General features: G+C 50.4%; 8 protein-coding genes across 8 annotated transcripts; 7 read left to right on the top strand and 1 right to left on the bottom strand.

Moving 5' to 3' along the window:
* Positions 1 to 1,634: 1,634 nt before the first annotated feature.
* Positions 1,635 to 2,669, top strand: BCR38DRAFT_498896 (uncharacterized protein; the record flags this gene model as incomplete). The annotated part of the gene is made up of 3 exons (XM_040864793.1): positions 1,635 to 1,662; positions 1,947 to 2,380; positions 2,550 to 2,669. 3 exons carry the CDS (start codon positions 1,635 to 1,637, stop codon positions 2,667 to 2,669), a joined length of 582 nt encoding a protein of 193 aa, XP_040711866.1.
* Positions 2,670 to 3,714: 1,045 nt separating this feature from the next.
* Positions 3,715 to 6,116, top strand: BCR38DRAFT_412880 (ammonium transporter AmtB-like domain-containing protein; the record flags this gene model as incomplete). The annotated part of the gene is made up of 7 exons (XM_040858755.1): positions 3,715 to 3,758; positions 3,804 to 4,227; positions 4,282 to 4,557; positions 4,616 to 4,889; positions 4,942 to 5,298; positions 5,702 to 5,824; positions 5,956 to 6,116. The coding sequence occupies 7 exons, from the start codon at positions 3,715 to 3,717 to the stop codon at positions 6,114 to 6,116; spliced, it is 1,659 nt and encodes a 552-aa protein (XP_040711865.1).
* A 278-nt stretch (positions 6,117 to 6,394) lies between these two features.
* Positions 6,395 to 8,155, top strand: BCR38DRAFT_65791 (salicylate 1-monooxygenase sala). Its single transcript, XM_040865543.1, has 3 exons — positions 6,395 to 7,365; positions 7,452 to 7,658; positions 7,731 to 8,155. The coding sequence occupies exons 1-3, from the start codon at positions 6,697 to 6,699 to the stop codon at positions 8,139 to 8,141; spliced, it is 1,287 nt and encodes a 428-aa protein (XP_040711864.1). The 5' UTR covers positions 6,395 to 6,696; the 3' UTR covers positions 8,142 to 8,155.
* A 158-nt stretch (positions 8,156 to 8,313) lies between these two features.
* Positions 8,314 to 8,597, top strand: BCR38DRAFT_445808 (uncharacterized protein; the record flags this gene model as incomplete). Its single annotated transcript, XM_040861044.1, has 1 exon — positions 8,314 to 8,597. A coding segment is annotated over one exon (221 nt), but the record flags the coding sequence as incomplete, so codon positions are not given.
* A 701-nt stretch (positions 8,598 to 9,298) lies between these two features.
* On the bottom strand, positions 9,299 to 11,122 carry BCR38DRAFT_445807 (uncharacterized protein). Its single transcript, XM_040861043.1, has 3 exons — positions 10,624 to 11,122; positions 10,065 to 10,570; positions 9,299 to 10,009 (listed from the first exon to the last, which is right to left on the bottom strand). Exons 1-3 carry the CDS (start codon positions 10,771 to 10,773, stop codon positions 9,445 to 9,447), a joined length of 1,221 nt encoding a protein of 406 aa, XP_040711862.1. The 5' UTR covers positions 10,774 to 11,122; the 3' UTR covers positions 9,299 to 9,444.
* Positions 11,123 to 13,964: 2,842 nt separating this feature from the next.
* BCR38DRAFT_445802 (uncharacterized protein) lies at positions 13,965 to 18,403 on the top strand. Its single transcript, XM_040861042.1, has 3 exons — positions 13,965 to 14,990; positions 15,088 to 15,170; positions 15,250 to 18,403. The coding sequence occupies exons 1-3, from the start codon at positions 14,024 to 14,026 to the stop codon at positions 18,043 to 18,045; spliced, it is 3,846 nt and encodes a 1,281-aa protein (XP_040711861.1). The 5' UTR covers positions 13,965 to 14,023; the 3' UTR covers positions 18,046 to 18,403.
* Positions 18,404 to 19,908: 1,505 nt separating this feature from the next.
* On the top strand, positions 19,909 to 22,175 carry BCR38DRAFT_65661 (pectin lyase fold/virulence factor). Its single transcript, XM_040865542.1, has 2 exons — positions 19,909 to 20,690; positions 20,878 to 22,175. Exons 1-2 carry the CDS (start codon positions 20,247 to 20,249, stop codon positions 21,991 to 21,993), a joined length of 1,560 nt encoding a protein of 519 aa, XP_040711860.1. The 5' UTR covers positions 19,909 to 20,246; the 3' UTR covers positions 21,994 to 22,175.
* Positions 22,176 to 22,357: 182 nt separating this feature from the next.
* Positions 22,358 to 23,683, top strand: BCR38DRAFT_488904 (uncharacterized protein; the record flags this gene model as incomplete). Its single annotated transcript, XM_040864340.1, has 1 exon — positions 22,358 to 23,683. One exon carries the CDS (start codon positions 22,358 to 22,360, stop codon positions 23,681 to 23,683), a length of 1,326 nt encoding a protein of 441 aa, XP_040711859.1.
* Between the last annotated feature and the right edge of the window lie 297 nt (positions 23,684 to 23,980).

Genomic DNA, 23,980 nt, shown 5'->3' with positions numbered 1-23,980 from the left:
GGCCAGCTAAGAGCCTGATGGGGATACAGAACGAGTGCCTCCGGGTAGTCTGTGGCGCCCACAAAGCGACGCCGGTTCGCCACCTGGAAGCAGAAGCAGCAATCCCGCCACTAGACCTCTATCTTAGTGCCCGGGCTGCTAAGTTTGAAGAACGGCTACGGCTTAGCGGGAAGAGAAATCTGCTTCGCAGCGCGAGCGCTAAAGCGTCACATATACTCCGGCAGGATAGGCCGGCGAAGAGGAAGCAGGCGTCGCAGCTACTCCGACCGGCAGGGTACACTATGGAGAAGGAGGCCCGGGGCTCCGAGTGGATGAGTGAGGAAAAGGAGGTCCCGGCTGCCCTCCTCGGCCACTGGAGGAAGAGATGGCTCAGCGGAGCAGAGCATCACGATCGCCAGCGACGCGCTATCGCTGAGGAACCGGAGGGCCCTTCGATGCAGATACCGAAAGGGGGCAAGTATTTCGGCCTGAACCGACTGGAGGCGTCTACGCTGTGCCAGATCAGGACGGAAAAAATAGGACTAGCAGCCTTCTTATTCAAGACAGGGGCTTTTGGCGTGTACTTGCCGCTATGCCGCTGTGGCGATGCCCCTGAGACGGCAGAGCACGTAATCCTCTTTTGCGGGCTGTTGGAAGGACCGAGGGAACGATTACGGGCCGCTATCGCACCACGGCCACTATACTCTCGTAGAGACCTCGCAACGGCAACAGGAGAACCAGTAGTTAGTGGGACTATTGTAAGGTGGCTGCTAGGGACGGGTCGGACAGCTTCAAGGCCCAGATAGCATCGATCTTCTCAGGGGGGACTTTGTTGGTAGGTTGAGAACCAACGTAGTATGGTAGTGAACGCAACGCAGTCGCCAATAGGGCGAACCGACGACGCAGCGTATGTATTTAGTCCAGCCATTAGGGCACGGTTTGACATACGGGAGTACTAGCAGAGGTACCGGGGGCTTCGAGCCTACGGCGTATTTAATAATAATAATAATAATATGCCACGTTTACCGTTGTTAATATGAAGTGGGAGATCAACTAGGGTTAGCTACAGAGCTGATATGCTGCGAGTCTCCCTTGGATGTGCATTTCAATGAAGAGAATACTCCTCGTCCATGCATATCGAGTGCGTTAGAATTCACAAGGCCGTTGCCCCACCAGATGGCCAAAGCTGTAGGGGTATATGTTCTTGTACATAGCTGGGTATTCCCCTCGATTCTGCAAGATCACTTAGACTGCGAAAACTAGGTTAGCAATGCCCGCTGAGATTTAGCAGAGTATTCTTTAAACCAGAATATTAATGAAGAAAACTACCCCACGCTCACATATCGCGAGTCCCCTTTAAGTGCGCACAGCTATGAGGAAAGCCAATCCTCAATTACATAGCGTGTGCTCCCTTTGCCCGCATATCATTATCGAAATTAAATCAAATACGTCTTGTAGAACATGCCCACTTGTGTGCTCTTTCCCATATTCCCATCAGCCATTACCATATATCGCGAGCCCCCTTTACATAAGTTCGTATAGCAAGAGGAAACTACCCCTCGCTTAAATAGTGCGACAAACCTTTGCACGCATATCAGTATCTAAGATAAAGCAAATACGTCTTCTAGGACTTGTACACTTCTGATTGATTTTCCATGTGTTTCACCACCAGTTACCACGCAGGTAAGTCCTCCGCCATCACTAGAACTACTAAGAAGGACTTCACTCTCGATTTCTCAGCTGCTCATCAACTTATTAACTGCGTTCATCTTTTTTCATTCATCGGAAACAGCATGCCATATGGCAGAAATCCTGCTGGAGGCCAGGCTTGAGTTTATCTGGCGGTCCTCCTGCGGGCTTTCCTGCCGATCGAACCAACGCATACCTGATCGTGACCCGCGCAACCACTGGCAATGAATTTAGGTACTCAGGCGGTCCCCGTAGCCAATATACTCGAAATTTTACAGCCAGGGAGCACCTCCGTCAGCTTCATGATGGATGCTTATGTTTTGTGGACCACTGCGCCAATCCCATCATGCCGAACGAGCAAGCTTTGTGGCGTCATCTCCTCTCACAACCTCAGATTGCAAGGGAAGGTGGACGATTTTATTGCAGATGGTGTGACCACCACCCGGATGGAAAGAAAATCTTGCACAACGCGCACAGCCACCCTTACGAGCACAATTACGAGCACCGCTTGAGATCGGAGCAGCAAGTGGCTGCCAATGGATCACAGAACGTATCTTTCGTACCCTGTACCGGTTTTCAAGGGGTCCACATGCCGCCTTTTGCGCCGGGCCCTGATCGCAGCATCGGGTTTGCCTGGTGGCTTTTCCGGTTGGTCTCCTGCCCTGGCTTCGTTACTGGACACTGCGGTCATCTTCCCGCATCTGCCTCTGATGTAAATCAGCACCAACCATCGGCTTCACTCCTCTAACCATGGCCGATTCAGCGGGATTTGCTGCGCCGTCGTTCCCGGAAGAATCTCCTGTACCCTCCTATTTCTTTCCAGGCGCCATTGAGCGGAACCGGTGCGGCAACCATATTGCCTTGGCAGTAATGCGTGGTAGCACATTAAGGATGTCGAGGATCGGAAAAACGGCGCCCGTGACGATCAGAATGAGGTACCGTTGCAGCCGCCTTACCGATGCCCTCCTCCGCCCTTCTCCTCGATCGGTCTGCGTCGATAATGCTTGTTCGAAGGAACGGCCTTTTTTGTCTCGAGTAATCAAGTAAAGGCGTGGTCAAAGTAATTCTTGCAAAGATTGACATTGGTGGCAAGGAAATGGGCTTTTGCGACACCCAGGTGGTGAAAGCAATGAACCTCCAAACCTAACATTACAACTGGGCTCTTTTTCTCGCCATGCCTAAGCAGAAACAGTGGCATTGGTGCAAATCCCTCCATGTAGAGTTGAAATATATCATAGCTGACACTTTATCCAATGGCTCGTGTTCTGCAGAAGCGCCCCTGGTTGTTTAGGAATCACTGACAGGTCGATGAGGATTATTCCCGGTTGAATTGAGGATGGCGACAAGACAGACGTTCTCTTTTGTTCATCCTTCAGAGAGGAAATCGTCGGATTCCACGTTTTTAAGCGTTGGTGGCCTTGAAACCTTTGACCAAAGCATGGATGCATTATAATTAGAAAGTAGATTTGCGCGGCTTGGACGTGGCGGGGCTTGCCGCGATAAAGTACAGTACGTCTCAGCTTGGGCACCGCAATATCCGCCCGCCAAGAGATAAGGAAATAGCGCTGAAAAGCCATGCGCATTTATGGATAATTTTGCCGTATTTGTCTAGCACTTAAGTTCATAAGAGGAATTGCCTATCCTTGATGACGAAGTCTCTCGTTCCAATACCCTGTCGAGACAGCTGCCAAGACGCAGGAACCAATAACGCTGGCGGCCCAATCCTTGTTCGGGAGCACCCTATCTATAGACCTTGGATGCGAACGACCCGATAAGACTCAATGCAAAGCAGCAGGATCAATCTATTACCAAGATTCCTATGTTATCAATGGAAACCACGAATCTTTATACCGACCTTTTTTCTCTCTCTCTCGTGGGACGCGTAAAAGTTCGTTTCGACTCGTTCCTTACATCGACATTCACCACACCGACACCTGCAGTCCAGCGTTGATTGCCCGTCATGAGTGAGGCAGTAAGAGCCCATCAGCTCCGAAAATAAAAGTACCCTCGACTGACAATTCGTCGCAGCCCGTGTTCGACGCGTCCATGCCGGATGGCGGCAACCCGCTCGAAATCGACGTCAATGCTCAGTACGCTGGGTTAGAGTACAACTATATCTACCTGATCATCTGTAGTTTCATCGTCTGGCTGATCATCCCGGGTATCGGTCTGCTCTACGGCGGTATGGCCCGTCGCAAGTCGGCCCTCTCCCTCCTCTTCCAGTCCATGATGGTCGCCGCCGTCATCACCTTTCAGTGGATGTTCTGGGGCTATACCCTCGCCTATAGTCGCACCGCTGGCCCCTTCATTGGCGACTTTGCCAACTTTGGTATGAAGAATGTCATGGCCGCGCCGTCACCGGGTAATCCTGCCATCCCTGAGATCGTCTTCTGCTTGTACCAGTTGTTGTTCTGCGTATGCACTGTCCAGATCGTGGTTGGTGGCGCCTTTGAGCGTGGTCGTATCATTCCGTCTCTTGTTTTTGGCTTCTGGTGGGCTACTGTTGTATACTGCCCCATTGCTTGCTGGACTTGGAACGCCAATGGATGGTTGTACAATGTAGGTTTATTGTCACCAGAACCTTAGGCTCGTGTGCTAACATGCGAATTATAGCTGCCTTCGCTCGACTTTGCTGGTGGAGGTCCCGTCCACATCGCCTCCGGCTGGTCTGCTCTTGCGTATGCACTCGTTCTCGGCAAGAGAAAGATGAACCCTGAGGACAAGACGAGTCGAAAACCCCACAACACCTCGCTCGTCTTCATCGGTACCGTTTTCATCTGGTTTGGCTGGTTTGGATTCAATGGTGGTTCCGCTCTCAACGCCTCTCTTCGTTCCATGGTGGTGGTTTTCAACACCAACACTGCTGCATCGACAGGAATTCTTGGCTGGGTTTGTCCTCCGGCTTTGACAATATGCCAATACGTATTTGCTGACTAGCTCTGTGCAGGTCCTAGTTGATTACATCAAGAAAAACCGCCGCTTCAGCATCGTTGGTGCCTGCGAGGGTGCTATTGCCGGTCTCGTTGGGATCACACCTGCCGCTGGCTACGTCAGCGTGTGGTTGGCAGCTGTCATTGGATTCCTCACTGCCGTGGTCTGCGCGCTCTGTTCTAACGTCAACGAATGGCTGCACATCGACGAGGGCATGGATGTCTTCAAGCTGCACGGGATCGGTGGCATGGTTGGATCGTTCCTTACTGGTATTTTCGCCACCAAATACAGTATGGCTCACTTTATTTTGCATCGCAGGGTCCCTCCACTGACAAGATTTAGTCTCTGCACTCGACGGAGTTACTGTGGCTTCGGGTGCCATTGATGGAGAGGGTATTCAGGTCGGAAAACAATTCGCTGAGATCACGGCAATTTCGGCCTACTCGTTCCTCGTCTCCTGCGCGCTGCTCATGATCATGAAGTACATCCCTGGTCTTCACCTCCGTATCTCCGATGAAGCTGAGGAGCAGGGTCTCGATTTCGATCACTTCTTCGATGAAGCCATTGGTGATTGGAGTCTCACACACGCACTCCAGCCGAAACCGACCCACCACCACGAGACCATCGTCGGCGAATCGGTTGTAACCTCATCGTCATCAGAGCACCCAGAAGAGAACAAGATCATGGGAGTCAAGGAATGTTAGTAGCGGCACGCTCGAGGCCAGGATGTCCTCGAAATGCGCCTGTGATGCTGCTGTGTCGCTGTGAGTCACACGCTTGCACGTTTGGACCAAAGGTGACGTGTCATACTGCAGCTGTAGAGGAGGACAACTGCGAGCCATTATATGTGAACCATAGTTGTTTCGGAGCTACAGTTGAGTCATGTTGTTACCGCTGCAAATCTCAGTGACGAAGGTGCCATCAAGTGTTCTTTTGAAACGTGGTTAATTTCCCCAAACACAACTCCACGTAACTCTAGTAGACTGGGGAGCGCTAACGATACTGTGCCGATGTCTCCAAGATAAAGTGCTGGACCGAAGTTACTTGACTCAAGACACAGAATCGCCCACGGCAAATTCATCATGTTAACTCTTTTTCGTAGGGACTAAACGCATATTTCAGTTGCTTTCCTTGCTGCAGCAACTTCACTTCTGCAAAAACAACGAGACTACCACAGGATTTCGGCAAGACTGCCGGACTCCGAAAAAAAATATGATCAAAGTCGGTACGTCGAACCAAGCTTTGTGAGCGGATAAGAGCCATTTAAGCACCCCATTTGATGATAAGCAAGAGGCCCGACTATGCGGGGTCTAAAGTGGACCTGAGACTTCTTAACAGCCAACTAACAATTCGTAGCGCATACTCCCGTGGCGGTCACTGTTGCGAGATCCACAGTGCAACCTCCCGCAGTTCTTCTCCTCCAGAAGGGATCCATCGTGGGTGGGTATACACATCCGGGCCGCGACGTCATCGAGTTGCCGCCAAACGCTGACACGAACGGCAATTTGCTAACGTAGCATTGGTCAGTCGTCCCCCTCGTTTCGGCACTTTCGCCTTGATCTTCGCGCACCGAATGGGGCCCCTGGGAAGTGTCGTCGTCACGCACTCCAGTTGGGACTATCGAGATTGACCAATCTGGGCTCCCCTATTGGGCTCCCCTATTTGGCTCCTCTTCGCTGTTGGAAATCAATCTTAGGGAAGAGGGGGAGCGATGGGAATGGAGTAGCAGCTGCGTGTAGATCCAAATTCGTGCAGTTCACCTAGGGATGATCGCGGGATTTGGTGATGCCCGAGGGATATACGGAATCCTGACCATGGAAGGCAGGCGTCTTATTCCCATTTGGCGACCAGCACCTCCGTCATATCCGAATACACCATACATCGGTTCATTTATATACTCCCAGCATATAAGAACGCAAGAGAAACCCGTCATTCTAGTTGCCAAGACTCTTCAACAGCAGCATTGGCCTCAGTTACAAGTGCTTTATACCCCTGTCGTTTTTGGATACTCAGTCTTGTTGTTTGGCTTGCTTGTCGTCTGTCTGCGTTACTCTCAACACCTCCAACCAGCCGAAACCTCGCCGTCATACACGCACCATGGCGGCCCCCCAACCCAAACCCTTTGAAATAGCCATCATCGGCGGTGGCATAGCCGGCGCCACCCTGGCCATCGCCTTCCTCAAGCGCAGCATTCCCTTCACTTTATACGAACAAGGCCACGCCTTTTCGGAAATTGGCGCGGGCGTCGCCCTCAGCCCAAACGCCGTCCACGCCATGAAGTTGTGCGACCCAGCCGTCCACGCAGCCTTTCAGAAAGTAGCCACCAAGAATGGCTGGGAGTCTAAGAGGAACACCTACTTCGACATTTTGGACGGGACATCGATGGTCGAAAAGGACCTGAAGGAGTTGTTTACCCTGGCCAACTCGCAGGGGCAGAATGCAGTGCACAGGGCGTATTTCATGGATGAGCTGTCCAAGCAGATCCCTGAACAAATGTGCCGGTTCCGGAAGCGACTGCAGAGTGTGGACAAGGATCAAGAGACAGGGAAGCTGACAATGCGGTTCACAGACGGCAGCTCGGCACAGGCGGATGCCGTGATCGGGTGTGATGGGATTAAGAGCCGCACAAGGGCGTTGGTGGTTGGGGAGGATCACCCTGGGATGAGGGCGCAATATACGCACAAGTATGCATATCGGGGTGTGATTCCAATGGAGAAGGCGGTTGAGGCTCTGGGAGAGGAGAGGGCAGTTAATGGCTGCTTATGGGTGAGTCGTCTTATCTGCCTCCGTCAAAGGAACGGAAAGGGGGAATGAAATAGGAGGGGATGGTGCTAACACACGATTGATGATAGCTAGGCCCAGATGCGCACATGCTCAGCTATCCCATCAACGGTGGCAAGACCTTCAACATGTTCGGCGCCGTGACGGACCCAGGCGACTGGCCCAGCATGGATACGCTCACGGCTCCCGCGACCAAGGAACAGGCCTTGAAGGACTATGAGAAATTCGGACCTGCGATAAAGAAACAGATCCAACTGTGTGAGGATAACCTCGAAAGGGTAAGTTGACTTTTAATCGTAATGAGGCACCACGAATCGTCTACGGAATCAAATTAACAACTCACATCACAGTGGGCCCTCTTTGACTGCGCCGAACACCCCCTCCCCTATTACAACAAAGGCCGCATCGTAGTTGTTGGCGATGCCGCCCACGCCGTGACACCCCACCACGGCGCCGGCGCGGGGTTCTGCATCGAGGACTCGGCCGTGCTGGCGTGTCTGTTGGAAGACGAGCGGGTCAGGAGCGTCAAAGACCTGGAGGCTGTATTCGAAGCATATAACGCGAACCGGATAGAGAGGACGCAGTGGCTTGTCGCCACGAGTCGCAAGACAGGAGATTTGTATGAGTTTAAGGATGAGGCTGGGAGAGACATGGCGAAGGTGGAGGAGATCATGCGGGAGAGGTATGAAAAGGTGTGGAATTTTGATATTGAGCAGGCGGTTAGGGAGGCGAGGAAGGATTTGGGGAGGAGGCTTAAGTAGAAGGCTGTTAGACAATGACCATGGTTGTTATAGCATTACGACGGAGCTTTGTGAGTATATAGATGTTTGTCGTACAAGTGGCCCTATATACTGGCTCAAACATATCTCTAATTCACAGTTCAGTATTGGAGTTTGGATATTAATCCCTAGTGTAACGAAACCTATACTGTCTCTATGAAATGCCTGGGAATCCTGTCCCTTACATATCCATTCTCTCCTTCACTGGTCCTCCCTGGATCACTTGGATCATGCCGCTCCTGTGATCTTAAATACTGGATCACTCTATCGATGCGTGATCCTCGTGACGTGACCGAACTGCCGTTCCTCCACTCCAATCCCTTGTCCACTTTTCCGAGTAGGGTTCCTGAAAGTCTGCCAACAGACCTGCTCTGACTTCGTAACACCTAGTGACCTTATACTATTATTAACTACTAAAAATAAGGCGGTTGTTTTCACTCCCGATCCAGTAGAACTCCAGAGGCCCCCCAGCTAAAGAGGAGATCTCGGATGCCTTCACCTAACTTAGATTCCTTGAGAATCTGTCTTGCAATATACCCACCCGTATTGCTCGCGCATCACCCTCAACTCTTTGCATCACCTAACTCTTACCTTAAGACGTGTAGTATCTCCGTTGCAATGTATTGAGAACGGTTAGTGAGCTAGGAAGCTCTTTAAGGGAATAGGACTAGGCAACCGTATATTACGAACCGTTGGTTCTAGGGATTTGATACGTGACCCCAAGGAGGGTTACCCTGTAGCTATAGATGAGATAGGCAGCCCAAAAAGGCCCTCGGACAGCCAGCGAGCCAGCTAACCAAGCTTTCACAATCCAACAATCCATAGCCCATATGCAGTGGCATCAAGGTTTTTCAAGCGCGCGTGCGTATCCCTATATGGGCTTAGCAGGGCTAGCAAGGTCTAGATGGTACGTGCCAGATATTAACAATAGGGCCCCGCTAAATATCAACCAGATCAACCCACCACAACCCACCAGAACCCACCAGGTGGTCTCCGGATTATGTTTGTCTCCACAGCGAAGTGCGGAGATTTGGGCCGTGGTGGGTGGCGGACGTGGTTGGTGCGCACCAGGTAGACACTGGATGGGTTAAGCCGACCTTGGACATTGGCCTGGCACTTTTCTCATCTTTCATGTTTGGAGACGAACTTGGATTGGTTCAGTAGAGGAACTCTCATAGCATCGTTGCATTTCGTACAACAGCACCCGCATATGATACTGGTTTCTGCCAAAGACTTCGCGTATCGCATGGAAAATGGATACTGTTCTGAATTTCCGTCAAGATCTCTACACCATATTTGCGTAGCCCCCAGCTGGCTGTCCCGCCGTGCCCCTGGAGGGCGCAAAATTCTGAACGTTGACAGACATAGATTTGGTACAATGCACTGTCGGGTGCCGTGATGCCGTCGGATGAGTGTCACGACCTTCATCATAATCATCATCACCTCCGCGGTCAGCCGTTATAGTCGTAATGACACTACCGTAGCTCATACTACCCTGTAACTCGATGAAATCCCTCCGTTTCGCAGAGAACACCGACTTTTCGTGTGTTTGTGAACCATAGTTCGCAGAGGTGGATGGTTTGCTCCGTACATACGATCTGGCGGTCCCAGTTCTGCGCCGGGTCCCGGATTCCGGTCCGGCCCAGGTCGAATTGGTTTCGTACCTGGTTGTGGTGAATAGTTTCATTCTGCGGAAGAGCGGCTTCAGTGTGGCCAGCGATGATGCGGCTAGGCCGAGACCGATCTCAACCGTGCTCCAGATGGCGATATCGGTGAAGTTATAGAGGTAGTCAGGGTTTGAGAGTAGCTGTGAGGTGTATGGAATACGCGCAATGGTCGCCAGAGAGGCACTGGAGCTTTGTCAGCGAATGACGACTCAGTATGCCAAGCAAGCTTTCAACTTACATGGAGCCGAGGGCCAATACACAAGAAACAGAGATCTTGGTGCGGCGGTCCATTTTTGCATGCCAGACAACGGACACGGGAAGCAGAGCCAGTATCAGGTCAGACATAACGTTGACGAAAAACGAGATGCATGTCGGCACAATTGCTAGCAACTTCTTATTACAGCTCCCGCTAACGGGCTGAGCCGGGTCATATCGATACCAGAAGTACTGCACCGGAACGCATTGGAAGATGATCATAAAGACGTAAAAGGCGTTGTAGATGCTCACGACACCCAGGAGAGCCCAAAGGGTGATGCGCTGCCAAAAGTGGCCCTTGAAGATGCGTAAGAGGAGGATCCCGATGATGAATTTGACCAGGACCGCCGTTATGACGTACGCCACTTCGGCTGCCCATTTATATAGTAGCGCCTTGGGACGGTCCTCTACCGGTACGTCGGCAACGTGAGCGCCTAGACCATAGTGCACACCGAGCAACGCGAAAGAGGAGTATGCTGTATATGCCGCCTGTTGTTTCATTTAGCTTAGAGCAGTTGAGGGGGGCTGATTCAACTACGAACCAAAGTGACTAGTGTCAACCAGTCTGCGGCGTAAAAGCGGTTGAGGACGAAGCTCATTGAGAAACATCGCAGGCCAACGGAAACCCAGCACAAGACAAGCAACACAAGTGTGACGATGACCAACTGAGGTCCTCTATTGTCTTCCGCCATGGTGTATAAACTGGATTTGTCGAGGGAGGGGTGCAACGGTTGTCGTTATGGTTCGTAGCTCATGATCGCCGGCGCCTCAAAACATGACTGTTCGTGGAGCTCGATCAGGATCGAAAACTAGAGAGAGATGTTCGTCGCAGATAGAAAAACAAAGGATGGCCTGGATTGTGAAGAGTGTTTTCGGGTTTCACATGGCACACAACGTGGGAATATCGGTAATCTTGCGAGTCAGCAAGCCAAAACGTAAATATAATCCGAGATCGACCCAATGGCACTACGTGTAACACCGTACACCTGGATCTGCCATGGATCATCAGCCAAAAGGATATCCTGTGGACCTATATGTTCGGGCAATAAAGACGGTTTGGGACCAGCCAAGCCGGCCGATTCCACAACGGCAGACGCCGTAGGGCGTGCGCGAGTCCTGAATGGCTCTTTGATTCTCCAATAAAAAAACACCGCAGCGGGCCTCACCACTTAGCTGCGGAATCGCCATGACTTTTCCTCGATGCAAGCGCCCGGCCATCAACTCGCCACACGCCTCCTGGCGAGTTGATTCGCAACGAAGGCCAGCCCGCTGACCGCTTTGATTGGGTAATTTGGGCAATAGTGCATGCTGTAATGAGCGGAAACCACTGCGCCTCTATAATATGTGAGGCTGAGGTCAATTGCTCGGGTTGCTCTGATTTTGTCATTGTGTCCCGCTTGATACCTTGTTCGGAGGCAAAATCTTCCTCCGAGTGAGCTTCCGCAGAAGCCTTTTGAGGACTCTTTGGAAGCTCCCCAAACTTATCCGTCTTTAGTCTGCAGCTTATCTCTCGTCCCCTCTGCCAAGGTCCAGACGCCTAATCAATTCAATCGTTGGCTGGAGAGCTTTGTAACTGGTCCCGAGTACACATTGAAGCGTCGATAATGCTATGTTCTTGCCTTCTGCCGGTGGTTTTTCGAATAATTGGGAGATCCCTGATATGCGAGGAGAGATGACCAGCAGGGAAATCCCTTGGTTTGAGGTATCGATGTGAGACTTTCATCCATCCGAGGCCTTCGGGATGGTCAATTTCCCCACAAGGAAATCCTTTGTAATGTTAACAGAACCGAGAATCATTTCGCCTCCCGCAACTCGGAATGCCCAGACTGGCATCGGCTGTCAGTTAATCATAAGTTTGAAATCTTCACAAATCATCCGAAGTCTTTCCGAATACCCAGTCCGCGGGCGCATTGACCCGAAGGCACGGAAAGGAAATGGTTGGCGAGTAGACACTGAAGCAGAATGCCAGCCATGGCACATCGGGCTGCCGTAAAACATACCATTTCACTCCACGGGGTTAGAGAGCATGAACGACGACAAGACTCAGTGTACAAGTACGCATGATTCAGGGAGGGCAGTTTTAGTCAACCGCATCTGAAAGGACGCAAGATAAAAGACCAAAAGTGGGCAAGAAATGCAGAAAATTACATCTATGTACAGATAAAAGTCGGCGGAAATAAACATACTAGCAGCGTTAAGGCCTTCTGCGGCCAAGAGCCACAGGTGTGGGCTTGGTATCCAAGCCTGGGAAGTATATTGCGAGTAACACATCTGATTATAAGGGATCCCAGCCGATTGATGAAAAACTTCACACTGTACCTTCGGTAGTATTAATGCCGCTCTTCAATCTACACCATAGATAACCTGTATCCATGTAAACTCTGTAGCTACCAGGGTCAGAGGCCTCAATGGAGCTCTCGCTATTGAAGGCGTTCCCTCGCTCTATTAGACTGTGAAGTTATTTGGATCTATGTAAATCGCTATCCTGTTGAGATCCGTGGTGGTTCCTATTATCGGTATCTCAGTTCTTACTCTAACTAAACCGTCTTCATCTTGTCCGGCTACACCAGCCTTCTTCTGGGTCTTTTGGTGCCCAACGGCTATATGAGAATTTTCTTGGCGATAGCACTTATTGACCCGACCCTCCGGTATCTTCAGCCAAGTGAATTACCCCGTACTATCTGCTCCGATACGCTATTAAGCAAGGATTATCTCAACGGCGCCAATTCCGACACTGTGAATCTTAGTCACCGATCTCGCTAATCTGGCCTTGGTCAATCCAACCATTGATCATGCACACCCCAATGGCTGAATAGGAGATTAGCGAAGGTAAACATCTGAATCTCGATTGCGTGATAGAAATCTCACATGAGTTGATTTCTCCTTATGACTAAATGGGCCAAAGACGGTTTCTGGCCATGAAAATTTGTCCATTACTCATGGACTCCACCATTGTGTTACCATAGATGTGACCTCTACGGATTAGCCCCCCGAGAGTTTCCAGGCGTGGTGATCTCCCAACAGAAAGTCAAGCAGCCATACTCAACCGACTTGATGTTCTTTGCTTGGTCTGATCATCGGCGTCCTCGGTTATATTGTTGATGCACTTGTGCCAGTCATAGGCCGAGTCGGGGATGATATAATCAGGGTCGTCTGAGTCATCTTGCTGCAGGATATCGTCTAGGTAGTACGGGAAGGCTTGCGTGGACTAAAGAGAGTCAGCACGCTGACAGTTTAACTTGAATGGTGAAGGAAATGGTAAGTCCTACATCATGTCGCAGTGCCAATTCCCGGAAGGTGTTCATCATCTCGAATGCTTTTCGCTCCTTAGTCTTCCCTGGAAGGGCGTAGCTCCCCCAATACCTATCTTGTATCTTTACCCCCTTCATAGTTAGCCCAACTTCTAGGGTCCTGTCACATGTCGCATATGTTACGGTAGATCGATCGAAATCGTGCGTATCCCAATCAGATTTTCTTTCGTCCCTCCCCAATGCAACAATTTCCTGAGCAGACACACGTGATGCTACACTAAGCATACATAGGCGGTGGTGAGTTGGCAGCTGCGAACCGCTTGGGGGATGCGGGCACATATCGGGCACGGAGGCGTAGAGACCAGTGGTTTGACAACTTGTCAGGCCAAGAGGCTGGCTGAGAAGCATAGCCACTTTGTAATACGAACTTGTGGTGGGCAAGGAGGATCAGTGCGACGCGGACGAGGCTCTGCTGACGCGAAAACATTCAAATGTATGCCCCGCAGTGCACTGCCATACAACTGATGCAGCACGAGAGGCAAGACTCAGCCCCTGACCTTTCCACATATCCGCGTAATATTATAATTCTGAGCCGCTGTTCGCTCGAACACGGAGGTAAAGGAAAATTCCGAGCACACTCACCGGAATCAGCATCTTTCTTCTTTCTTCTTCCTTCACCGCACATTTTTCAATGCCTACACTGAAGCCTGAGTTATACACTGTGGCATGGATCGCACCATTAGAGATTGAGGCCCGAGCTGCTTTACAGCTCCTGGACCATAGACACGATGGCGGATTTCCCATGTCCCGAGGAGACGATTATGTGTTTCAAGCAGGCGATATATGCGGACACAATGTTATCATTGCCACGCTTCCAGCGGGTCAAGAGTACGGCACCGGGTCCGCCGCCGCTCTTGCTAGCCAGGTCAAAAGATTCTTCCCAAATCTCTGGTTCGGCTTATTGGTCGGTGTTGCAGCAGGGCTCCCCGACATGGACCGTAAGCCCCAGCGCGACATTCGTCTTGGAGATATCCTAGTTGGTCTTCCAGACATGGATCATGCCGGTCTTGTTGCTTATGACCTGGGCCGAGAAATGGCCAAGGATGGATTCCAGCTCTTGCGATGCGGACAAATATTGGCGCACACAGAGACGGTTGTGAGATCAGCAATTGGTAGTATTAAGCTCCGCGCGCCTGATGACACTAAAACGTTTCTTCCATATTTCGAGGCCATCAAAGACCGAGAACACGCAGACGGCACGTTTGCTGACCCGGGCGAGGATCATGACCATCTCTATAGAGTCAACGACGACGGGACTGAATATTTGGTGCAAAGAAGCAAAAGGCATGCCTCTAAGCGCACTCGGGTCTGGTACGGATCCATCGGCTCCGGGGATAAGCTCATAAAGAATGCCCAAATTCGCGACCAACTCAAACGCAAGTACGGTCTTATTGGGTTGGAAATGGAGGCAGCTGGAACCATGAATCGTATCCCTGTCGGCGTCGTCCGTGGTGTCTGTGATTACGCCGACGAGCACAAGAACAAGACTTGGCAGCCATATGCTGCAGCTATGGCTGCTGCATATGCGAAGGCGATATTATGTGAGATCCGCGCCGAAGGACTGGGAGACGCTTCCATTCCAGCAAAACGCAAATATTGTAAGTATGATTCCGTTCGGAAGAACTTAATTTGTCGAACCCAGTTTCTGCTTTTGTTCTTTGCCGACCAATATGAGGACTGATAAGTGGCGATTAGCCTGCGAAGAAGAAACAGTCACTGGGTCAAAGCCGCGCAAGCGCACTCGTTCAGCCAAAGAAGGACCAACATCAGATTTAACAGTACGTAAGCTTACCACCTTGGCCAGTCAAGCTGGAGAAGAAAAAATAAAATTCATAGCTAAAATAATCTCTTCTGGAGATGATCCAGACTAGTCGCACAGAAGCGACGCTAGAGCCCTGCAACAAAAACGGTCGCCGGATACAAAGACTTTCTGCCGACCAAAAGATGCTCTTGATCGAATCGCTCTACTTTGATGAGATCGATGCTCGTCAGAGAAGCATTCGTACAGCGCACAACAAGACATGCAAATGGCTGCTTGACGCCCCGGAATGGCGTGATTGGCTCAATACGAAGAAGCTCGAAGACCATCACGGCTTCTTGTGGATCAAGGGGAAACCAGGTACAGGCAAGTCAACTCTGATGGAGTTTGCGTCTTCGTACGCTTTCGAGAACATGGATGGCGAGATGAGCATTATCGCGTTCTTCTTCAGCGCCAGGGGTGGAGAACTTGAGAAGACGACTATCGGATTATACCGATCACTCTTATCGCAACTTCTCGCACAGCGCCCGGAACTCGAATGCATCCTTGAGCTACCTGGAATACCTAGGGGCGATGGTCCCCTTAGACCACAATGGACCATCGAATCGCTGACGCTGCTGCTTCGCCATGCTATCAAGAAACTGGGAACATTACCACTGATATGTTTCATCGATGCCTTGGATGAGTGCGATGAGACGCAGATCCGGGAAATGATATCGGTACTAGAGAGCTGCAGCAAGACTGCACGTTCCGCCGAGAGCCGGCTCCATATATGCCTGGCGAGTAGGCACTATCCACATATCACCATCGAGAAAGGGCTTGAAATAACACTGGAACGACAAGCCGGCCATGTTCAGGATATCGCCCAATATCTGTGTGATAATTTGAGGATACGACCTTTGAAACTTTCGGCCCCCATTCGTTCTGATATCCAAGACAAGGCATCGGGAGTATTCATCTGGGTAGTGCTCGTTGTGGGACTACTCAACAAGGAATATGATAGAGGGCGCATACACAGTCTCCGTCAAAGACTACAAGAGACTCCTCCTGACCTTAATGCCCTATTTTATGACATAGTCACACGGAATAATCAGGATATACGGGAATTTCTTCTTTGCATCCAATGGGTGCTTTTTACTAGTCGACCACTGTCGCCACGGGAATTGTACTTTGCCATTATTACAGGAACCGAGCCCAACGAACTCAAAGATTGTCATTTCACCTCTCTGGTTATATCCAAAGAAGTCATCAGCAATTTCATCCTTGATGTTTCCAAAGGTCTCGTCGAGATTGTTCATGATGATCAACCGATTGTTCAGTTCATTCATGAATCGGTCAGGGAGTTTCTTTTGAGAGAAGACGGAATGGCCGCCATTGCCACAGCAGACACAAGGAACAGGTTCGAAGGCACCAGTCATCATGCACTTACGCAATGCTGCCTTCACTACATCAAAACATCAGTGGCAGGACGTCCTCATGATCCCGAGACTGGGGCTCACAAGCCAATCCAAACACACCATCACCTGAGTGAAAGCCTCATAAATACCTGGCCTTTCTTGAAGTACGCCACTGAGAACATTTTGTACCATGCAGGTGCAGCCCAAGCCTCTGGAGTCGACCAAAGCTCGTTTCTTCAAGGTTTCAGGCTGGAAGACTGGGTGTTGCAGAATTACTTGCTCTTTGCTTCGAGGGGAATCCACAAAGGAAAAGGGGACTGTCCCAATGAGACTTATTTGGAGAAATTGTTTGACAACAACAGAGGAGCTTTCTCTCAACTCGCTACCCTCAACACACCGGGTCTTGATGTCGGAGAATGGCGGCTTTGGACCCCAATCATCGAATCCATAGCTTCTGGAGATCAGGTGAAGTTCCAATCACACCTGAAAGCCCGAGCGAATACCTTGCGATCAGAAAAGCTCCACACAGATCCCCAAAGGCAAAAACAGACGGCTGAGAGGAATTCCATAGTTGACATAGGTCGCCAGTCCTTAAGCTCATGGGAAGCGAGCCTTGTTTTCTCTGCGGCAGAACAGGGTGATGATGAACTCCTTACTCTTGTCCTTGCGGGCAAGAATATCAAGATGGACTTCCGTGATGAGCATGGGAGAACGCCCATGATGGTGGCTCAAGATGTACGAGTGGTCGAGGTTCTCATCGACAATGGTGCCGAAATCAATTCAAAAAGTAGGAATGGCTTGACGCCTCTGACACAATTTGTGCTGAAACAAAACTACACCGTCGTTGAATTGCTACTCAAGAGGGGTGCGGAAGTCAATGGCAGAAACGAGCGCAACGATACACCTTTATTTTGGGTAGCCGGAAGCGGAATGAAACAAGCAGCGTCTGTATTACTTGACCACGGCGCTTCTGTCGATATGCGAGCCAGTGATGGGCTTACGCCACTGGCCTGGGCAGCCAGAAGTGGAAACATTGGAGTCGCGGCCTTGCTTCTGGAAAAGGGAGCAAGCGCGGAATCTGCAGACAACGAGCTTCGAACGCCACTTATGTGGGCTACGCAAAATCAGCGCATGGGTTGTGTTGCACTACTGTTGAAGAAAGGCGCAAATCCAAATTCGGCCGACGCCGAAGGAAGGACTCCCTTGTCTTGGGCAGCTGCCTATAACTACTGTCACATATTGTATCTTCTGCTTGAGAACGGGGCATCTGTCGTACACCCCGATCGCCAAGGCAAGACGCCGAGAGACTGGGCGAGGGAGGGAAAGCAGATGGTCGCTGAATACGTTTTGCGGAGCTGGGAAGAAGCGAGAAGTGTACAGGATCGTGACAACCTATTTCACTTTATTCTGGAGAGAACGATTCAAAGAAGGTCTACTACGGACACGATCATCAATCAGAGACGTAAGAAAGGAGGCTCAAGGTGTGGGTACAATTAAGCAGTGGAATGGTGTTAAGGACTTTCACAGGGGAACAGCGTGACTGGTAGGCAAACAGTAAGTCTGCCATACCAACAATAGGCACGCTTCGGTTCAACTCAATATCAACTACCAAGAACCCTTGGTGGGTTGGTGGTCAAATTAGTAAGCCAAATGGCTGGAGTATGGAAATTATTAGTACATAATGAGGCTATCGTCAACCTTGCCTTCGCCGTCATCCTGGCTAAGGTCCATTAACCACGCTGTCACCCTTGCTATCTACTCTGATTCTGTGTCCTCGAGGATGTCATGTACTTGTTCCTCGCGGATGGATATAAGTATGGGGTTAAGCCGGCATATTAAGCCGATGCGCTACTAGCTTTACAGTTTCTAGCATATGCCGAGAATCCCTACGCCAAGGCCGATCCGAGGGTACTTGAAGCGCTTCTTGTACTAGTGCGTAATAAGGTCGCGGATTGACATAGCTCGCTTGTTCTTGTCATTATACCAGATATTTATCCTAAGCAACTCAAGTATATTAGCTCTATTGAGAGTAGTGTCGATATACGGAGCTAAAGGGGACATAGAAGTGCGATTTCTTCGCGAGAGGCGAAGTAGCCGTGTTATCTAGTTATACGTAAATACGGTACTACACTTCTTTAAACAGTGTCCTTACTACTATAATCTAGGTAAGCCGATAACCCTATTTCACTTTAAACTAGGTCTAACTAAGTTATGGCCTAGGTAGAGGGCTAGCGTAGCTTATTAAATCGGTATATTATCGAGCTCTATAATACGTCATAATAAGCTGGTTTATCTAATGTTACGGAGGGTAGAAGGTACCCTTAAAGGTACTGTGGGCAATACAGGCAAGAGAGTTGTATTAGTGATGATGATGATGACTGGATTAACTCCCAAAGGCTGCAGCTACGGAAGGGCTGTCTATGGGCAGTTGAACTAAGCGCTGTACCCAGGTGGTGTGCCTGGGGCACGCAACAGGTACCATGAAAGTTACTATTAAACATATAGAAAATATATGCAGTCTAGGAGATAGCCGCACAATTAGGTAAACCCCTAGATCAGTATAGATCGGCATAATTGTACAGCTGCTTAGACTAGACCCTCAGGGTTAAGGGGGCCGCTTACTATCATAATACGTTTTGAATGGTTGGTTGGTTTGTTGATTGATGGATGGATACGGAAATGAGAGAGACGCGATTGGATAGTCAACTCCTCTCAAACGCATATTATATAGCGACACAGGAGTATGCAGTAACAAATACACGTTTGGCATCCCAATATGCAAAAGCTGATGTAACACCCACGCAACGTGACCCGATTGCTTTGCTGTCAGGCTGGGACCTGGAACGAATCCGCTTACCAAGACATCTTGTCGCCGAAGAAGCAGGTCGACTTTTAACTACGTAGCATCAACAGTCTTCTAAAATTATGTTCAGAAAGATCGTTCGCCGTGATCTAATGTCAGTGCCGCCTTCCCGGTCAAATCAGCAAGAGATAGCTATTGGACTGTAGGGCAAATGGTTTTGTAATGAAAAGGTCGTGATCTCTGGAGAGTCCTCCAAGAATTGAACGACGGCCATAAGGGCTTTGTATAGATATAAATGAATGATGCCTGTCCCAAAGGCAGGACTTGCGTGGTATGATTGGTGGTGGCCACATTGGCCCATAACGTACGGTCAGTGATCATATGTCCTTCCAAGACTGGTAGTTCGGTGTAATGGCCTTGAAGGTCCCACAATAGCCACTTGAGACCCCAAGCCTCTTCCACTACGCTATGCAACCCAAATTTCTCAAGATCAGGTCGCATGTCGTCATGATCCATTCCTACAAGCACATTACATAATCACATCGCAGCAATACAACGTCGCGATTTATACTTGACAGCTCGGGTGGCGCCTCTCATCCTTGTCGTGTGTCCTTTCTGCCCCCTGTATTCCCCGTTTTTTCCCTATCATCTCCAACTGATAGGGGAAATTATCCACATATAAGAACAGCTGAAATGATGTTTAGCTTCGCTGCCCCATATTCCGCATGCTGAATATGGCCATCTATGTGACACGCATGTGGAACCTTGAGTATGGTTTTGATTGCAGGGTGGGTTTAAGAGGTCTTAAAAACATCGAGTCTGCAGTTTGCGTTCAAAATGATGTTCTGCAGCTCCCTCAGGTCTATTTTCTTTGATTGGAAATATAATATTCAAGATGCTACTGCTCAATGTGCTCCTATGGCTTCCTGTTGTCTTCGCGTCTGGAAACCTCCGCCGAGTCGCGAATGGGACAGCACCAGTTCTCCCAGACCGCCAACCCTTCGGCTTCGGGTCTGAAGTCACAGGAGGCGGCTCACCAACGCAAGAGAACACATTCATCGTGGACAATATGATGGACCTCCGGACGGCATTGACATTAACAACACCGCGAACCGTTTACGTCAAGGGTGAGATAAAGGGCTCCCAGATCAACCACACAACATACGGCGATTGTCAGTATTATATTGACACGAGCAACGTCAAGCAATACAACTTCACACTCTATCTTATGGCCATTAACACGACGTATACCGATGCGGTGAAAGCTGCCGTGGCTGCGGGAGAAATGTTCGAAGGGCAGAATGCAACTGAGTACCTCGCCCTGCTAAATCATCAAAATGTACATATATATCGTTGCTTAGAATCTTCTTAGCAGCCCATCTCATTCACTTGCTTTTTTTAACTGCATATTTATTCACTACCTTTTCATTTAACACTTTCTCATCCACGACCTTCTCATTCGTTAACTTCTTATCTCCTACCTTTTTAGTCACTGCCTTCTTATCTACTAACTCATTCTAACCCAGGGCTGGCGCGGCATCGCCCAGAACGTCCAAAAATCCCTTGAATCCATCGATGCCCAAGGCAACCTAACCCTCATAGGCTGGGACTCCTCGTCGTACCTCAACGGCGTCTCCCTCTCCTTCAACCAACGCAGCAACATAATCATCCGGAACTTACGCATTTCTTCCCCACGAGACTGTTTCCCCTCACCAGAAACCTACCCTGCAACCTGGAACGCACGCTACGATGCCATAAGCTTCGTCACGACGACCGACGCCTGGCTCGACGGGAATATCCTCGAGGATTCTCCTTCGGGTGCAGTGGCGCCCGATCAGTTTCTCTGGGGTTGGGAGGTTGATCGGTATGATGGCCTGTTCGACGTCGAGGATGGTTCCGATCGGATTACATTCAGTCATAACGTGGTAGCAAACCATCATAAGAGCTTGCTCTGGGGCGGAGGTGAAAAGGAAGGGCCGCGGGATCTGGGCAAGATGAAGTTTACGGTCTTTGGGAACCGTTTCTTTAACTCTTTGAGTAGGAATCCGTTGATGAGGTTTGGGACGTTTTACATTGTGAATAACGTGTTTGAGAATTATGCGGATAGTGCACCGTTTTTTGGCAGCTCTAACTCGACCATGAGTTGTAGACGTGGTTTGGGTGAGGACATTATGGCGACGGGAGTGGGGAAAAGGGATGATGAGGATAACCCTGCCTTCCAGTACAACCTTGGCATCTACAACATGTCCTCCGTTCTGGTATCGGGGAATTATTTCGACCAGACGGGCGCGTATCCGGATGACGAGAGTCGGATATTCACTTTTAGCAACCTGGCTACCCCTGACCAGCCGGCTACGCTCTGCTCACCGCCCGACCTGCGGTCTATATCGGACTATCCGGAGTTGAGCGATCTCGCAAAGCCAGCCAGCGAGATGAACGGGCGGTATGTGAATCTGGCGGACAACGTAGTCGAGACATTCAAGTATTACATATCGAAGAAGACGGATTCGGTCGCTGGCGGACTGGTACAGAGCTGTGCCGGGTTCGAGGGGCAAGAAATGCCGGTTGCATTCACCTCGGCTGGAGAGGTGTTGGAGTATGTGAAGGGAAATGCTGGGCAAGTAGGCAGAAATGGGCCATGAAGATGGCGTAGGTGTTAGAATAATAAAACGAACAGCGACCAAATGGTGGAATAGAGGGGGGTTACTACTATCCCGTATATTAAAGAAGCATTATCTGATTATTCCGCCTGTGTGCCAGTTATTTTGTCCTCTTCTTGCCTGTCAAGTTGTGCAGCTGAGAAGTCCACCAATGAGATGCCCGATCTACGGCCAGGATTATGCATAACATCTACCGCCACGCCGCCTGCACTGTCGTGTTTCTGGGTCCCAAACGCAGCACGACAAGTATCTGGGAGACATAACCGTGATCGTTCTGGCAGGCGCTCAGTGGTGGAAACGTGCCTGGACGATACAGGAGCTGCTATTGTCACCACGAGCGCTTCTTATGTCGGGTGGGCACGTCATCGACTGGGATTACTTGTGCGCCGCCGTGGACCACGGGCTGAATATACAGATCTGGCAGCCCCTATCCTTCGGCTTCATCATGGACCATGCCGTCGTCCCCTATTTATCCATGCGTGCTCTGATGGGCCGGCGACGACTACAGCAGCGACAGAAAAAGTCCTCCCCAAGCCCCTCTTCTTCCCCTGCTTCCCAAGCCGAGGACCTACTATATCTACTCATCCACTGCCGCCACCGCTCCTCTGCCGACTCCCGCGACAAAATCTACTCCGTCATGGGCTTCTTACACGAGAGCCACGATCAACTTCACTCCCTCCCAAATCAACTATCCATCGAGCTCGACTACGGCCATCCAGTAGTCTACATCTACCGCCTAATCACCCAATTCCTCATCCGACAATCTGGCACCCTTGACGTCCTAGGTGTATGCCCCAAATCCACCCGCCGCGCCCTGCCCTCATGGGTAACAGACTGGAGCATAACGTCGCCCATCAGATCACCCTTGAGTCGGGACTCAATGGATCGGCCACGGAGAACGCATGCTACAGGCTACACCAAAGCCGACGCGCTGCCGTTTTATCACTCAGAGTCGCAAGAATCAGTCGGGGAATTCCACAAACCCGAGCACAAGCGTGAGTGGTTTACACGGGTCTCCGGCATTTTCAAGGCGGAGCACCGCGTGTGTCAGGATGTTTTGGCCATCGTTAGCACACTGTTTTCCTGGGAGAAATTTGCTGCTTTCACCACTCCTACCGCCACTGCTGCTATGAGACCAACGACAGCAAGAACAACGAATCCCAGTGACAACAAAAGCAATAGTAGCAGTGCCCCCAGTGAAAAAAGTCCCGAGAACGACAAAGACGCCTATTGGCAAACCCTCTGCGCGGAAACTTACAAATCCCACTCCCGTACCCTAACCTCCTCTCTATACGAAACCTGGTCCACAAGCCTCGAGCCCCTTCGTTCCTTCCTAGCATTCCACCCTCACACATCGGAATCGTTCCCCGAAGTCGCCTTCAAGAAGTTCCTCGACACGGTCTGGGATTCCTACGTTGAATTCTGGCCTTACATCAATTGTGCCAACCACCGGCGTATGGGGCAGGTCTCGGAGCCATCACGACTGTGTCTACTACCCGAAGCAGCGCAGTTAGGGGACAAGATCATACTTGCCCGGGGCGGGAAGGTGCCGCTCGTACTCAGGGCCGATGAGGATGGGTATTATATGTTCGTCGGGGAAGCGTACGTGCATGGGGTTATGGAGGGAGAAGGATGGGACGAAAGCAGGTGCGAGGATGTCAAAATATGTTGACGAGAGGGGTATGGAGCAGTGGATGGATGGAGCCGCATGCAAAGGACTGCCAAAAGGGTCGTATAGTCACAGCATGCTAAATATTGACAGTATTGTTCAGAGTAATATTCAATTTCAGGACCTAGCCGAACGACCTTTTCCTCTATCGTGCCCCAGAACGAAGGACTCCCATGACATGCGTGAATGCCTTCATTGCGAGGTACAAGCACCGAGTCAAAACCTCAGCGCAAATGCGCTCAAAACGTACCGAAACCCCTTGATGCCGCCAATATCTGTTGAGTTTCCCACCGGAGCGAG

The sequence above is a fragment of the Pseudomassariella vexata genome (assembly GCF_002105095.1).
Source record: "Pseudomassariella vexata strain CBS 129021 chromosome Unknown BCR38scaffold_14, whole genome shotgun sequence".
NCBI classification, from domain to species: Eukaryota; Fungi; Ascomycota; class Sordariomycetes; order Amphisphaeriales; family Pseudomassariaceae; genus Pseudomassariella; species Pseudomassariella vexata.
The sequence above is the reverse complement of the archived record's forward strand: the minus strand, read 5'-3'. Positions and strand labels throughout refer to the sequence as shown.

Coding starts and splice junctions, on each gene's coding strand:
- BCR38DRAFT_65791 (XM_040865543.1), top strand. CDS start 6,697: ATGGCGGCCCCCCAACCCAAACCCTTTGAAATAGCCATCATCGGCGGT. Junction 7,366..7,451: donor CAGTTAATGGCTGCTTATGG/GTGAGTCGTCTT, acceptor GATTGATGATAG/CTAGGCCCAGATGCGCACAT. Junction 7,659..7,730: donor GTGAGGATAACCTCGAAAGG/GTAAGTTGACTT, acceptor CTCACATCACAG/TGGGCCCTCTTTGACTGCGC.
- BCR38DRAFT_65661 (XM_040865542.1), top strand. CDS start 20,247: ATGCTACTGCTCAATGTGCTCCTATGGCTTCCTGTTGTCTTCGCGTCT. Junction 20,691..20,877: donor CCCTGCTAAATCATCAAAAT/GTACATATATAT, acceptor ATTCTAACCCAG/GGCTGGCGCGGCATCGCCCA.
- BCR38DRAFT_445802 (XM_040861042.1), top strand. CDS start 14,024: ATGCCTACACTGAAGCCTGAGTTATACACTGTGGCATGGATCGCACCA. Junction 14,991..15,087: donor TCCAGCAAAACGCAAATATT/GTAAGTATGATT, acceptor AGTGGCGATTAG/CCTGCGAAGAAGAAACAGTC. Junction 15,171..15,249: donor GACCAACATCAGATTTAACA/GTACGTAAGCTT, acceptor TCTCTTCTGGAG/ATGATCCAGACTAGTCGCAC.
- BCR38DRAFT_445807 (XM_040861043.1), bottom strand. CDS start 10,773: ATGGCGGAAGACAATAGAGGACCTCAGTTGGTCATCGTCACACTTGTG. Junction 10,571..10,623: donor GGTTGACACTAGTCACTTTG/GTTCGTAGTTGA, acceptor ATGAAACAACAG/GCGGCATATACAGCATACTC. Junction 10,010..10,064: donor GTATTGGCCCTCGGCTCCAT/GTAAGTTGAAAG, acceptor ACAAAGCTCCAG/TGCCTCTCTGGCGACCATTG.